This window comes from Trachurus trachurus, assembly GCF_905171665.1.
Source record: "Trachurus trachurus genome assembly, chromosome: 19".
NCBI lineage: Eukaryota > Metazoa > Chordata > Actinopteri > Carangiformes > Carangidae > Trachurus > Trachurus trachurus.
This window is the reverse complement of record NC_139913.1, coordinates 7,278,864-7,294,587: the sequence shown is the minus strand read 5'-3', so window position 1 is coordinate 7,294,587 and position 15,724 is coordinate 7,278,864. Positions and strand designations below refer to the sequence as shown.

Below are 15,724 nucleotides of genomic sequence, written 5' to 3'. Positions count from 1 at the left end.
CTAGATACAGTAGTAGTTTCTACCCACAAAGTTTTGGTTCCTGTAGGCCGTACAGTACAGTACGCTGATCTAATCAATATTTCTTTTCTTCTTTTTTTCTAAACCAACATTGAATGAAGAAATTGATGTGGAAAGCGCATCATAGCCTATAATATCACTTGAATCTGCAGTTCCCTGGAGCTCTGGAAAATTTCAACATCTTTGAGCTCATTGATTTGATTTGACAGTTTTGCAGCTTTAATGTTTCGGTCATTGCAGTTACCAACTTTGTTTCCAGATACTACTGCAGGCAGCTGTTTTAATCAAAGAAACCTCTGATGAATCCACTAACAAAGAACAAGCAAACAAGACATGGACAATGAATACTGATTGATCAGGGTTAAAGACTCAACACTAAATGAATACTACGGCTCCCTACAGTATATGCTAACATCATTACCATAAGCCTGTTGCACTTTCCCCAAGTAGCTAAATATCAGTCATGGTAATTCCGACTCTTTTCTTTTTTGTTTTCATATTAATTATGAATCTATTTATCCATTAAACTCATAAATACACACATGACCCACCAGAGTAACTGCTTACATCTCCTGTAGGCTCAGTCACAATGCTAGCTGCTCCCTGCTATACAAAGATCTTCTGATGTTCAAAACAATATTGTGCTTTACTGGCTTATTGTATAATTAACCACAATGCGGTTTTGTATTCAGAGGTAAATCACTGAATTAATGAACTGAATTAATTGTTTCTGTTACTGTTTACACAAAGCTAATGTATATAGTTTTCATACAGACATTCACTCTTCCATGGACATTGGTTTTAATTCATACATGGATGGAGCACTATCATACCCTACCATTAACGCCTCTATTGGTTTCTACACTTGGGTTTGGATGCTAGACACACACATATTGAAAAACTAAGACTAGAAAAGTGTGGTTTCAAAAAACAGTGTGAAAAAAACGTTATTTTTTTTGTTACAGTTCTTTGTTCTTAGGAAAAATAGTGCAAAGCGGTTGTGTTGCAACATCAATGACAGTAAAAAATCAGATTTCAAGTGTTTTCTACAATTTTTTCTCTTTTAGGACGTCCATCGGCTCACCACAGGCGATGGCATCATCAAACGTGTGGACAAGGATGATCCGGCAGCCAGTGAGGTGGGCTGGATGACCTCCGTCAAAGACTGGGCCGGAGTCATGATATCAGCTCAGACACTGACAGGAAGAGTCCTGGTGAGTTCGCACTCAGTCATCATCCTTCGTTTAATCTTTGATTGACATCTCCAGCTACTTTAGCCTACATGTAGCAGGCCGTCGGTTAAGACGTCAGTGAGATGAAGCGTGACAGCTGATCATGATCATCTGCAAACTTCCACATGACAGCTCGCCGCTCGGGTTGAACTCCCTCAAAGTGTATTTTTCTGCGAGAGCGCCTTGTGAAAAAGATTTGTTATTATAGGACAAGCCAGAAACCTTGCTCAGGACGATCTCACATCTGACAAGCCGCAAATTGGGCACGCTTGAATGTTCCTTGAATTTATATCTGCGTGTCCGCGACATAAATATACTGTTTTGAAGTGCTTATCTTGCTGGCTCATCTCTCACACAGGCGGGCAAAACGCATTAAAACAACGTCAGGGCAACAAAGAGGAGAGATTTAAAGAGTGTATTAAGGTCATACACCCCATAATGCCCACAGACGGCAAAGGAGGGAGGGACATGTACAATTTACCAATTGCATTTAGTCAACTTAACCAGTTGCTATGGTGTCTGGTGTGTCTGTTGACACTGTCACGTGGAGATCACGTGTTTCACTTTCTACTGTATAGGATTAAAGGAATCAATGAGACCTCAGTCAGATGCTTATTGTGCAACTTCCACTTTATGTATGATGGAGACTCTACTTTATTTTCCTGTGAGATGATTTAGTTATAAATGCTTGGCAGAGGAAGTAGTAAGACTGAGGCGTGATGAAATGAAATGGCATGAGTGTGTGCACCATGCCAAGGTTTGCCGCAGTGCTCAGGGCTCGATCCCACTTTTCACCCAGCCCCCTAGATGTGCTGCAGCGTTTCCAGTTGGCTCCGAGAGCAGAGGTTGTTAATCAAGAGTTGTTGGTGGGCAGCCTCACTCGGGCGTTATGGTTTGATGTGGAATATATTAACGAGCCACTTGCTTGTATATTTGTGGGGACGACAACAACAACAGCTCCTGGAAGTCTTCTACTGTTTTTCTCACTGTGGCACTTCAGGTCAAGTGTTTTGGTCACAAAATGCTCATATAATATAATGATGCTCCCGCTTTGAGTGGATCTAGTCATTTAAATCCCAGTCAAGTGAAGAACTTGTTGTTTTGAGCTGTAAGCTTCTGCAAGGAGGCAACAGATTTCCTGGAATGAAATGAATCACTTTTTGTTTTTGCTCTCACTTTGGCCTAAAAACAGCTCATTTTCCTCATCCTCCTCCAAATGTCATGAAGCTCTGATGAGTCAGGATGAACTCAGGTTGTCCCCACCGCAGCAGCTTCTATTAGTTCGTCCTGTGCGCAGACGCTGGTGGCGGTTAATGGCGACAGTGACATATTGCCGAGAGAAGCGTGACATCATCTCAGCAGCACATCCTGCGTTTCCTTGTTTTTCACTTTGAACCACCAACGCTCACCTCAGCTCATTTGTGTGTGTGTGTGTGTAGCTCAAGTGCTTTGTCTCAATGATGGCCTGACACACAACTGTTTAGCGAGTGCTCGTCTGTAACCATGGCAACTGCAGCTTACCTAAACAGGGCAGATGTGTGTTTTCTATGTCAGCCTGTTTAGGGGGCACATTAAAGCCTATTTGCAGGCCAGCTGAGAGGGAATTTTACTGGCTACCGAGATCATACAATGGCTTAAACGGAAGTCTGGCTGTGTGTTTTTATTTTATACATCTGTCTGTCTGTGTTTGAGTACACGTGAACTGCTATTTCCTTATCTGGATTGTTTTCTTGGCCTGTTTTTTTTTTTTTTTTTCACTTGCAGTGTTCATAAATAAGGGCCAGCAGAGGGTGGAAAATGCTATAAATTACAGCTCTCTTCCATGATTGGTTCGTGTGAATCCGAGTGAAATGCGTATCCTCTAATTAATTTTACCAAATTAAACCTGCTTAAATAATTAAGCAGTGATCTGGATGAAGTCGAGGAGAGAATAAATCCTAACCCTTATTGACAATAGAGGCATGGATTATGTAAAAAAGGACTGGCTGCAGAACGGCTGCAGTATTTTTGTCATATTGATGTAGGTTTATAGATCTCAGTCAAACAGACATTTTGTTCATGTCTAGAGTTAATTATAAAGCTTTGTTCTGTTGCTGGTTGCTTCTGTTGTTGGTGCTAAAGTACTTCACAGAGGAATAAATGAGTCAACATGTTACCAATCAAAACAACAAAAAAGCTAAGTTCCGAGACTGAGCAATGAAGTTGACGTTTTTAAAAAATATGCAAAATGTGAACAGTGACCACTCTAACATGATAAAACTGAAAAGGCCCTAACCCAAAACATAATCCCAACATTTTATATTTCTGTTAAAATGTTCCTCAGTGCTATAATAACAGGGTACGTTTTCTAATCTGTCATTTCTAACTGATCGACCTCAACGACTGCAGCACCACTTCCCTTCACTTCACCCTAATGTGACACGTTGCACAGCGACCTGAGCTGCACACTGGGCTGCATGTTTACCTCTGGTGGAGGATGTTGAGTGATAAACAGGTGCAGGCTGCCCTGCGGAGGGCCTGCAGGCCTGATGTTCATTCGCCCGGCTGGCCACACATATCAGCAGATTGTAAAAGATCAAACCTTGCCTTTAGGGCTATTTGATTAGCAGGGAGGACACTTCCTGATGACCTTTCAGTCTGTAAATGTTTATCTGCTGGAGATGGGCGCTCTGCTTCTCATGCGCTCATCAGAAAAGGAGAAGCCTCGTGTTTACTCTCCTAATTTCAGGTCAGCAGCATGCTGCATGTAAGAACATGGTTTCCCCCCAGATCGGGGACACAGAAGGCTCCCATCTGTCAGTTTATGCATTATTGCATTTCCCCTCCCCCAAGTCACTTACGCATCAACTAGACCACCGTCCCTATTCATCAAAAATGTCATCACGTTACTGTTTGCGTGCGTCAAAACAAACAAAACTTGCTGTGGGGGCTGAACAGGTGGCTGCAGCTCGTACCTGTGCCAGAAAAACCCGGCGGGTCTCCGCTAATGTCATGCATCTGTTTCCTGTTCGGTCGCCCCTTCCCTCGCCCTGATCCTCAAGAACCTGTTGGAGTGTGATAGAGCGGGTCTGAGGTTGGTGTATTCTGGGGGGAAATGTGATTTCTCTTAAATGATGGGGTCCTGCTGAGTGACATTTAGCCCCCTTCTAGACGTCCACAGGGGGGAGTGGGGATGTCACAAAGCTATTATTCTGGCCACAGAAGGCTTTTCTATTAATGGAAGCCCAGAACTGCCCTCTGGCACCGTTCAGTTTGCAGCCCCCTAACCCCAATTGCAGTCACAGGGCGAACAGAGCCTGTTGTATTAAATGCAGACATGGCATTGTTGGTTAACTCCAGGGTGTAATAACTCCCTTTATTCAAAGGATTCAGATAGGATATGTTAACCTACCTGATGTGGACAATCTACCATAAATATTGCTGCTGTTTTTTTTTCTGTTTTGATTTGAGAAGAATTTTTGAGTTTCTATGTAGAACGTTTTCTATGGCAATTACACATGACAGTTCCTATTATCTGCTCCGTAGCAGGTTAGACAGCACGCATAAGAACTCACTCCGAGTTCATCAGCAGCTGTCAAACAAAAAGTGCCGCTCAGCCGATACAGTTGTCTAGGATTACCGGGGTCAACATGTAGAGACGTCCTATTGGATGACCGGGTGAAGGAGTCGTCTTCTGCGTTGACCGCTATTTCCTAGATTTGATGTCACCTGGGAGCAGCTTGCAGGGGGGGAGAGGAGAGGTCTGAACAAAATTATAGGTGGGCCAGAAGGGCATTTTAATCAGGCGGACAAACTCACCTCCTCCTCCTCCGCCTGAGAGAGGCTTGGTGAGCAGCGGCAATTGTAGCACTACATGGAAAAGCTTTTTGTCTGATGAGAGTGGGGGAGAAAAAAGCAAAAGGGAGAGAGAGAGTAAACACTTTTGTGGGTGACTTGCTCCTTTCTCTCAGAGGCGACTACGCTGCTGCAGCGGCAGAAAATGACCGAAGTGGCATTCGCAAGTGATAGAAAAAAAACGAATCCCTCACACGACTGAGAATTCAGCTAAGTGCTGCTTCATTATCACATTTCCATCACTATTCAGCTCGGTGTTAGAGGATTTAAACAGCATTTACTGTACTGTACGTGCCCCCTTTCTTTGACATTCCCTGTTGACTGTCGTCGGCCTCAGATGAGGACGTCACCGTCGTTACATGTAACGGATATACCACCAACACGCCCCCGGCCTTGTGGCAAAGACAGGAGGGTGTTCGCCACCTGTGGATTCTGATGCCGGTGGGATGGTGTGTGACTTTCACCGCGGCTGGTGCAGCAGAGTGAACAACGTGGCAGCGTCACTCGGCTCTCTGCCCGCCTCTAAGTCTGCCGCTATTTTGGGGTGACAGCAGCTGCCAGGCCTGTTCTGTCAGGGCCCTTCCAGGAGGAAACAATGCCATGTGGGGCTAAAGTTATTTTGCTGCTTTTATAGAGTCCCCGGTTAGACAAAGAACATCTTATTAAAGGGATAGTTCACCCAAAATTGAAATTTCACTAATTATCTACTCACCCTCATGTCGACTAAAGGCTGGGAGAAGCGTCCTCCGTGGCTTTTCTGAGTTACAGGGGGTCTCGGCGTAGCAGTGCATGTCCATATAACAGTTACAAATGGATACCACTTTTCTGCGTAACATAAAGACACACCAAAAAACATCCAAACACCTCCATGCTGCTCGTATGTAATGTCCCTCTTGTACTGAAGCCCCGAAATGCGAAATTGTCCCGAAAAAAATTAAATACGTCTATATTTCAAGCTTGTTTTGTAGCGGAAGCTTCTCGAAGCTCCTCTTCCCGGTTAGTCAAATTTAATGAACCGGGAAGAGGAGCTTCCGCTACAAACAAGCTTGAAGAATGGACTTATTTAATTTTTTCCGGGACAATCTCGAATTTGGGGCTTCAATACAAGACGGACAATACATACGAGCAGCATGGAGGTATTTGTATGTTATTTGGTGTGTCTTTTTGTTACAAAGACAATTGGTATCCATTTGCAACCGTTATATGGACATGCACTGCTATGCCGAGACCCCCTGTAACTCAGAGAAGCCACGGAGGACTCTGAAACTTCTCCCAGCCCTTAGTCGACATGAGGGTGAGTAGATAATGAGTGTAATTTCAATTTTGGGTGAACTATCCCTTTAAGTCGTTTCCTAAAACCATTCTATTGTGAAAGTGCAAGAAATCTGGAAGTACAATAAGAATATTTCAGTTAGTTTTCATCAAGTTCAAATGTTTTTTTTTGTTTTTTAAATTATTTTAATTATAAATCATTGTTGTAGAAAAAAGGCCAGTGTCTGCTGCTAATTGCTAAGTATTACTAATCAAACAGGCACATCACACATGCTAAACATCAGCAGGTTAGCGTTGTCACAGAGTATTAGCATGCTGATGTTGGGATGCAGTTCAAAGCAACTCTGTGTCCAAGTACAAACTGGCAGAGCAGCCAACAGCAGTGAACTCTTGTGCACTCTGCTGCATAATCAGCCGCTCATTTACATTGTCTTCCTGTTTTTCCTCCATCTCATCAGTTTTCATCATTTTCAGAGCATGGGAGTCACAAATGAACCTTGTTCTGCTTCAAAAGAAGTGGTCAGGGTCTCCATGCAGCAGGAAACGTCTTCAAACCCCTTTAAAAACAGTTTCCTGAACATGAAGGCTTTTGAAACCTTATCAGCTACATGTAGCTGCCAGTTCTTGGAAGGCATTTTTTATCGATGTGTCCATGTATACACAAATATGGATATTCATTTCCATAGTGCTTATATGATCCTATTGTTGGGATCTATAGTTGTGTAAGGTTTATATTGAAGCTCATGGTGCTATTGAACACACACACTGTACTTCAGCTGAGGTTTTTGAATTTTAATCCAAAGGATGAGGCCGTCTTGTGCCTTGTTGACTGGTTTACTTTGTGTGGTGTCTGGAGAGTCTGGAGTCTGTCTAGATTCATAACATCATTAATATTTGCCCTCAGCAGCAGCAGCAACAGCAGCAGTAGCAGCAGCAGCAGCACAGACAAATCTGAGAGTTGCTTTGACACATTTATTTGAGGTTGCCTTGACCCGTGGCCATCTGCAGATTGAGAGCTGCTTGATCCTGAACTCTCTCGGCGCTCGTGGGGCCAAATTCTTGCAGCAATCATACGATTAGTTTTGGACACCAGCAAGTGTCAGGTGTGATAATTACCATCTCCCCTCGGGGGGCGGGGGCAGAAGGGGAGGAGGAGGCATTTCTAATCTGGAACTTCTCTTGGAGGCCACATTTTCAGCAGGATCTCATTTGTCACAAACACTCAGAGATGTAGTGTAATTAGTTTGTTGGAGCAGCAGCATCATATTCAGAGAGCAGTGAAAACAGTGAAGAAGAGGTTTGCGATGACATTCATTGGTCCAATTCCAAAAATCCAATTCAGTAGCATGAGAATGATAAGAAATTGGCAACCATCACAAATTTGCCTCTCCAGATTTCATTAAGAATTATTAGCTGCACAATGACACAGCAATCACTGCAGAATTGGAGCTCACCTAGCCTTCACATCTCATCTCAACCTTCCCTCCCCTGTCAAACAGTAAGGAGGTGTGAGTGAAGTAACTCTTGAATTCTTTTTGCAGCTGGCACTTTACATCAAACAGGCTTTTCCTTGGCAAGTTCAGTTTAATTAATTAAAGCGCCCACTTAGCGAAAATGAAAAGTTAGAGGTTAATAGATGTTGTTGCAAAATGGTCACATGACAGGTTATAATATTGAAAGTTCGCTTGAGGTTCATCCTTCACTCCGAGCACTTAATTGCAATTAAACTGTCTCCGACTGCATAATATGAATCTAAGTATGTCTCTGCTACACCCTCAATGCAGCGAAACGCACGCATCTGCTACGGTTACAGTGCATCTACCTTACTAGATGCAGAACATGTTTTACATTTTAACACATGAGAGGAATTTCCATTTCCATTGTTGGCGCAGGGCAGAGTTTCTCTCTCTGAGTGAGAGCCCCTCCTCTCTGAAGAGCTGCCAGAGAGGTGAGTCATCACTTGTTCTCCAATCAACTAGATTTTTCCCCTCATGTCGATAGACATCAGATTTTTTTTTTTTTTAGACATAAATATCTTGTTGTTTGTCAGCTCCCTGTAGTTGTTTGCAGCTTTCGCTTGTTTTTCACCACTCAGAGGCAACAGAATTACAAACTCGTATTTTAGCTGAGACAGACTCAGCGAGAGGTCGGGGGGAAGACACTTCCATCCCCTCCCATCCTAAGCTCTTTACGCCTCCCTGTGAGAGTGGTTGGGCTGCTTCCAGAATGGCTTAAATCACGGCTAAGCCACTGTGGGATTTGGGGTTCTACACTGCATGTTTTGATTGTGGGTATTTTAATATTTGTATAATGTAGTAGAATAAGTCTAAGTCAGATTAGAACATGCTGTTGTGGTCTAATGAGAGTAGATCTTTTGAATCAATCCTGCCGCATGAAGGAGCAAAGAGATTCCAGAGTCAAAAGAAGCAGCGTAACACAGTGGGATGTTCCAGCGGGCTTGACCCAAAATGTTCAAGGATAGCAGCGTTGTTTTCACAGCTCAGAGAGGACGTCGGCGACGCTCATAGATCAGATCGCTCCCTACTACTCATAGTGACCAGTGTCAAACAAACAGAGGCTCAGGTTTCAGCCCGAGGGTAGTTACAGTGCAACCTATTCAACATGAAACATAAACTGAGCACTTGTGCGGAGCTGCCAAAGGTTTAAGGAAGGATCCAGTTTCCAAGAGCTTTAATATCCATTATTTTTTTTAATATCTCTCTAATATCTCTAATGGTTAGAAGTCAAACCTCTGGGTGCTAAGCAGACAAATTGCTTTTGGCTGCAATCACTAAAGGATCACATCGAGGTTCTGCATTTAAAATTGAGGAAAATCAACACCACTGAAAAATTCATGTTTGTCTCATGCAAAATGTATTACGATGTTGTAAAATATGAATTAAAATGGCAATAATGAAATGCACGACTTTCAAAAGTTTCTGCACCTGGTTTATCCCAACAGACTGAGGAAACTGTCTGATATTTAAGGGTTGACCCGAGAGAAGCTGGTGTGAAATCTGCAGATGGAGAGAAGCTGTACTGTAGAATACAAACGGTGCATAAGTGAGATTTTAAAAAAGTGAGAAAACTTAATATCGGAGAAACACAACACTTTAGTCACAGCAATTAAGAAAATAGCAGCATAGTCAACACAAGGCAAAAGAGCAGGAACACACTGCTGTCTGTTTTCTTGCAATAGCCTTCTGCATGAATATGTAATTGCTCTGAGCTTTTATGGCTCACAGCAGACCAGGCCACTGTGATGTGACTGAAACAATGAGTAATAAGCATAGGAAAGCTGGTTATATATTATTTCATCTTTAGGTCAAAGGCTATGTGTAATATTTCTTCTCCTGTTCCTCTGTGTGGATGAACGTGCACCAATTTCCCAAGAACAAAACAGCAGCATCAGACCTTAATTAGTTGCAATTTATGCAAATCAGACCGTGCTCATTTACATCTTTAGTCTTTAGTAAATACCACGCTAAATTGAAAACTTGAGAAGATGCACAGTTGCGTGCCCCTCGCGACCGGAGAAATGTCATCGGCTAAATGTTTGAGGGATATTTTTGAAACCAGCCGGTCGAAGCGAGTCTCGCTCGGTTCGTAAAAGTCAAAACGTGCTCGGGTACCTTTGTGTAAACTGTCGAGCTGTTGAGTTTAGACGGTCCAGTTCAGGCTCCAAACATGCAGCACCCAGTGATCATGTCCTTATTTGTGCAATGATTGGGTCGCTGTCATGAATTTTTCATCCAAACACAAAAAGCTTGCTCACCACAGATTTCACATGTTGTATAAACACTTAAACAGTTTAAATAATCGGAGTGTCTCACTGAAATGCTCCATTATACATTCAGCAGTAGTCAGGCCTCCTCAGCACAACTCCATGACTCACTGCTCTCATGGACTTATTCCACTTTTTCGATCTCTCTTCTGCTTCCCATGCTGAAAAATGTACTTTTTAGGAAATAACCAGCATGTGCATGTTACTCATCACACCTGATGAACATAGCTCTCTAAAATTTAATATAATGATTTATTTTTTATTTTTTAATCTCATCAGTGCACTCAGAAACCACTGAACCCATTTCCCCCTTTTTCCTCCTGGATGTTCTTCCTCTTCCTTCTTTTTTGATTCCCAATAAAAACCTGCAGGAGCCTGTAACTCCATGCTGCGCGTTCTCAAGTTCACCGAGCAGCACAGATTAGAGCTCGGTGTGTTGATGTTGAGCACCGGAGTGAATCTGGAAGTGTGAGTGGCCGTGGACACCCTGCAAGGCTCTTTCCTCCAGGCTCAATTCTCAGGAGTTTACTGCTTTTTGCTGACGACAACAACAGCCATTTTCCTCGGTGGCAATCACTGCACCAAGCAAATGGAAGGAGAGAGGGTTGATTTTTTTTTATTCTGCAGATTTCTCACAACTTTGGTCGTGTTTCAGTCAACACATGATGCATTCAACGAGGCCGGTATTTATACTATATCATAAATCAACTTGTATCAAGCTGCCACATACTTTAATTTGGTCAGCAGCTGTTAGGAAAGTTCACCGGTTATTTTTGACCCACTGTTTTCAACACCGGATCCCGTTTGCTGAAACATGCTAATAATGATAGCGTCATCACCCTCTCACAATATGTGTTGCAAAAATATAATGAGACCATATGATATATCTAAACTTCATTGAAAAAGTGAAGTTTGCAAAATAAATATTAAAGTACATAATTTTGAGTGTTTGCATCTCACCATCATCTCATACCTATGCAGTCCATAGTTTGAGACGGTGTGTTTGGGGAAGTGTTTAGAAAACATAAAAGCAAAAGGAAGAAGACAGATGTGTCTCTTTCTTTTAATTCCCCATCGATAGCAGCTCCAGGGAGACACTGTGTCTCCTTGGCAGGACTGAAAACTTTAAATTGGCCCCTGGGATCTTGCCTCTAGTGCTTCCCCATAATTAAATAATAAACATTTGCCAAAGTGTCAAGTGCTGTTTATCGACTGTATAAATCAGAGGATGTGAAATAAATAAGCGGCACATGAAGTCGCATGCAGTACTCCCGTCCAGTGGCTGAATTCAGTTTACCTCATCCAGTACAGTTTCATAAACATTTAAAGTAAATGGCAAAATTTTCAAACTGTGAGACACACTGGAAGGTTTTTGGGCACAGCTGGAGACTCGCGTGGTAAATATACTGTGTGGGGAAACGAACAGATGCTTGCGGGTGTTTCAAAAACCAACAGGAAATTGGTTTTTGGTTATTTGGTCAACAGCTGCAACATCAGTGGTGTGACACCCAACTCATCATAAACAGTAGGAAAAAAACAGCTCCTTTCAAATTGTTGCACTTCTCATTAAAATTAAATTCTCACACACAGACATGATATGTGTATTTTTAGATCAATGTTTTCTTCTGTTAGTCGTGTTGCATTTTAATGTAGTCGAGTGGAATAACAACAGAACATATGACAAGAAGAGATAAACAATAATCTCCCCACAAGGAAAATGTCAGCACGGGTTGTTTGATCACTCATACAAAGCCTGTGACTTAAAGACACATTCATTTGCATCCAGTCTCCTACTAATAGTCAGAACAGTAATCTCTTTACACCATGAGGGCGATGTTTTTCCGATATTCACCAAGTCATTTGGTTCATCTTCAATAAACCAGTGCTCATATAGGTTGTTTTTTTTTTTGCTGCACTGACAAAACCTCCCCATTTAGTTTTATAGGTGTGAGGTCGAGAGAGGACTGCTACAACACCAAGGAGACTGTGTGTAAATAACGTAGCCAGGAGCTTTTATTTTTTAGTAGTCCCCTGCTATGAAACAACCTCCCATTCAATATCAAGTTGAGAGAGACTTAAGAGGGTTTTAATAGGTGTGTTGGGCACAAGGTGACAGGTTGTCGGTCGGTGTTTAAGCATTTTTGATGTGGGTAATTCTTTTTGGGTTATTGCCCAATAACGTCGTCTGGAGTCGTGGGGGGTTGCGGCATTTTTCTGTTCTTGGCAAAATGGATTCAAAAAGAAAAAGCTTCTCCCGCCGCTGTCTCTCATTTACTGTAACAGAGCCTGGTTATATAAGATTGGATGGCACGACACATGTTTGGACTCTGGTCTCTTCGTCCCCTCAAAGGTTGCCATGGTTTGGAATTAGTCAATAGTGCAAAGTGTGTTTTCTCTTGGTCTTAAACATCTTGGACCATAATTAGAAAAAAGAGATCGTACTTAAACATGCACTTTGTTCATTGTGTTGAATAAATGCTACCAAACGTTGTTGTGGTATGGGGGTAGGTCAAAGGCTTTTATGAGTAAAGGTTTCTTAAATGCCAAATGAGACAAACATGTCCAATTTTGTCCTACCATTATATTCCATTTATCTGTGCTATAGATTCAATTGTAAATTCTGCTGCTGGTCCCATGTACGTAAATGCGGATGGATCCACAGTGGGAATTGCATCACAACTTCATAGCAGGTCTATCCCTCTGGAAATGCTGTAATGCTGATAGTGATCCCTAATGATGTGGAAGCAGCTGCATGCGGCTCCGCGGGAAGCCTGCAAGACAAAGGAATAATCTGCTCCTATTGACGAGATGAGAGAGAAATCCCTTAAACCCACCGGTTTTACTCTCGAGTGTGAAAGTCGCAGGCACAAAAGAAAAGCCACTGATGACGGCCTGCTTAGGGTAACTGTACTGTCTGCACAACGCCTCTCTGCTCATCCTGGGAAATATTGAGAATGATGCAGTACAAGCCGGAATATTACATCCAGACGCTCGAGACACCCAGTAGGGCCGTAAGGTTTTCCCAAGGATCCCCAGAAAAATGATGCAATGTTCAATTTTAGTTGAATTAATTCATGTGTAAGTTTACTACTCTGTCTATATTGTGCTCTAGTATCTTATGCAGCACAACCAATGTATAATTCAATGGTGAATTCATTAAATGAATACCTATATGGGTCACTAGGGTGCGCGTGTCAAATGTGGGTTTATGAAATGAAAATATTTATACTCGGACTCGCATTAAAAAGAGAATGCAAGAGGCTGCGTTGGTGGAGAAGGCGTTGCTTTATGCATTCATGAGCCTATAAAATATGATCCACAAAGTCAGGTTGGAGCAACATTATGTAGATGTTTCCAAACTGTGAGATGCACACTCCCTGGGGGGATGTGAAGAGAGAGATGTGACACCAAGGTGTTTGCTGATGTTGTAGAAAACAGCCCAGTCTGGTCATGTTGTTGCCGCATTTTTCTAGAATCCTATACTCTACCTCGAAAATCATAAATCCGACTTTATAGAAGTGATACAAATAACCTCATATGCTCTTTGAGGATACAACTATCTCTGGTGTCCATATCTATAAATAATAGAAAAAAACACACCTCAGAACTACAGTTTTTGGTGGACCTTATTCAGTATAACAGGAACTTCTAATAGCTAATTTGAAACTGTTTTAATTACAGTATACTAATATCTAAGTCTAGATTGCATTTTCTGTCACAGTGTAGATCTGAAAATGTTGTTATATGTATATAATTATTATGTATAGGCCAAGATAAGGTATAATAATACTTTAAATACTAAAGATCAGAATGTCTCACTTCGTCTGACGGGGGCTCACAGCGTCAGACCTTGAAAACAGATCAGGCTGAAGGTTTATCAGATGCCTTAACACATCACAGAGGTTTATAATAATAATAATAATAACCACGAGGGAGGGATTTAACTTTGGAAACTTATCACAGTGACAACGATTTTTATCTTTGCACGCAACAGTGGCCAGATTGATGGCAGAAATACACCTGTCTTGGTATGAAATAGTCTACCTGCTGGAATTAGCACTTGCACATATTTGTTTGGCCAACTGTCAGTTCATCTCGCTGCCTGTCTGTTTCCCCTCTGTGGAGGAATTTAAAGTCAGTTTCACCCCGAACATCAGCGATGGGTGTGGTCAGAGGTGAAACACTTCACTTGATTGCACATCGGCGCTGCATCGAGGTTGCAACTTTAGGCTTTAAATCATTTTAGAAGAGTTTGGTCCAATGTGACACTTAAAATGAAAGTTCATAAAATGGAACATTAACCTAATGCTTTCATTTTTAGGCTTAATGCCATATCTGGCAGTTTGATGTGCACTGTTCCCTCTTTTCTCTGCGCTTTTGAACGACACTTATGAACCAACAACATTGCGGTTCAGTTTAGTTTCTCCACCGACACTGATCAGTCTGATGTCCTTGATCATCCTGGACTAACTCTGTCAGGGTTACTGATGCTGCAGCTAGCAGGATAACAGATTGAACCCATCCGTCCTTCGACTTCGCCTCAGTCGTGAATCACTAGTTATTCAAAACAGCCTGGCCGTGATCAGAAAAACTCACAATGAGTTAATTCTTAATTTATTACCACACATGTCTGGGGCTTGTATAATATTTATCATCCTTCTGTTGCTGTCGTCAGTGACTGCAGCCCATTATGCAATCTGACTGTTATATTGTCTGATGATGAGTAATGCCACGCTTTCTGCCAAGCTGTGATTTAGTTTTCAATTAGATCTGATGCATTCATACATCTCAATACTGTACTGTAAATTATACTTCCTTTTCTGATCAATCTAATGAAAACAGCCCACTCAGACCTCATATTTTTTCCCGGGGTTCATGTTGTGGGCTGCACTTGAATATGGAGGAGCACTGGGCCTAATCCCCCTCACTCTTTTTTAAGCAACGTACTAGGAAACATATGACAGCTGTCAGTCACTGGAGTGCTTAGGATCCTCTTGAATTTTCACATACCTTTTTTTTTCTTTCAAAATGATTCAAGGCAAAAACTCTCCAAACTATCAGAGATGGAGGACTTCAAAAACAAAAGACTTTAATTGATTTCTAACCTCAGTCACACTATATTAAGTCAGCTAATGTTACCTTATTAATATTCATAGTGAGATCATGTTGGAATATGATATAAATTGAACATCTTTTAATCAGCTAACCATAGAAAATTACTTCTAATTGTTCAGAGGAGTTGTATCATAACATGTTTTATAATTATTCTACTAAGCTAAAGTATATGAAGACTTTTAAGTATGACTCATTTCACTGATACTCGGTTCCAACTGCTCTGTAATAGGAGCTATTGTATGGGTAGGGGTCCCACGGGAGACCGTCCTCATCCAACCACCACTGATTCAAATCAAGCAATTTAATAGCAATTTGCATTTATACAGATATGATTGGTGCAAAACTCAAACTAGATGTTTAAAATGAAGCTCTGTGTTTTTGTCTATGAAGCTGAGAACAAATGAGGGTGTTTTATAATCAATGACAAGTCATATATATTAGTGGTCATGATAAAAAAAAAAAAAACGGA

General features: G+C 41.7%; 1 protein-coding gene across 3 annotated transcripts in view; it reads left to right on the top strand.

Annotated features, from left to right (window-relative positions):
• LOC311002262 (calcium-activated potassium channel subunit alpha-1a-like) overlaps positions 1-15,724 on the top strand; it is an 83,114-nt gene that overhangs the window by 10,723 nt on the left and 56,667 nt on the right. For all 3 annotated transcript variants that reach the window (XM_083993565.1, XM_083993568.1, XM_083993567.1), the window contains exon 2: positions 1,086-1,232. In XM_083993565.1, the coding sequence (XP_083849691.1) occupies positions 1,086-1,232 (147 nt within the window). The remainder of the gene's footprint in view (positions 1-1,085; positions 1,233-15,724) is intronic.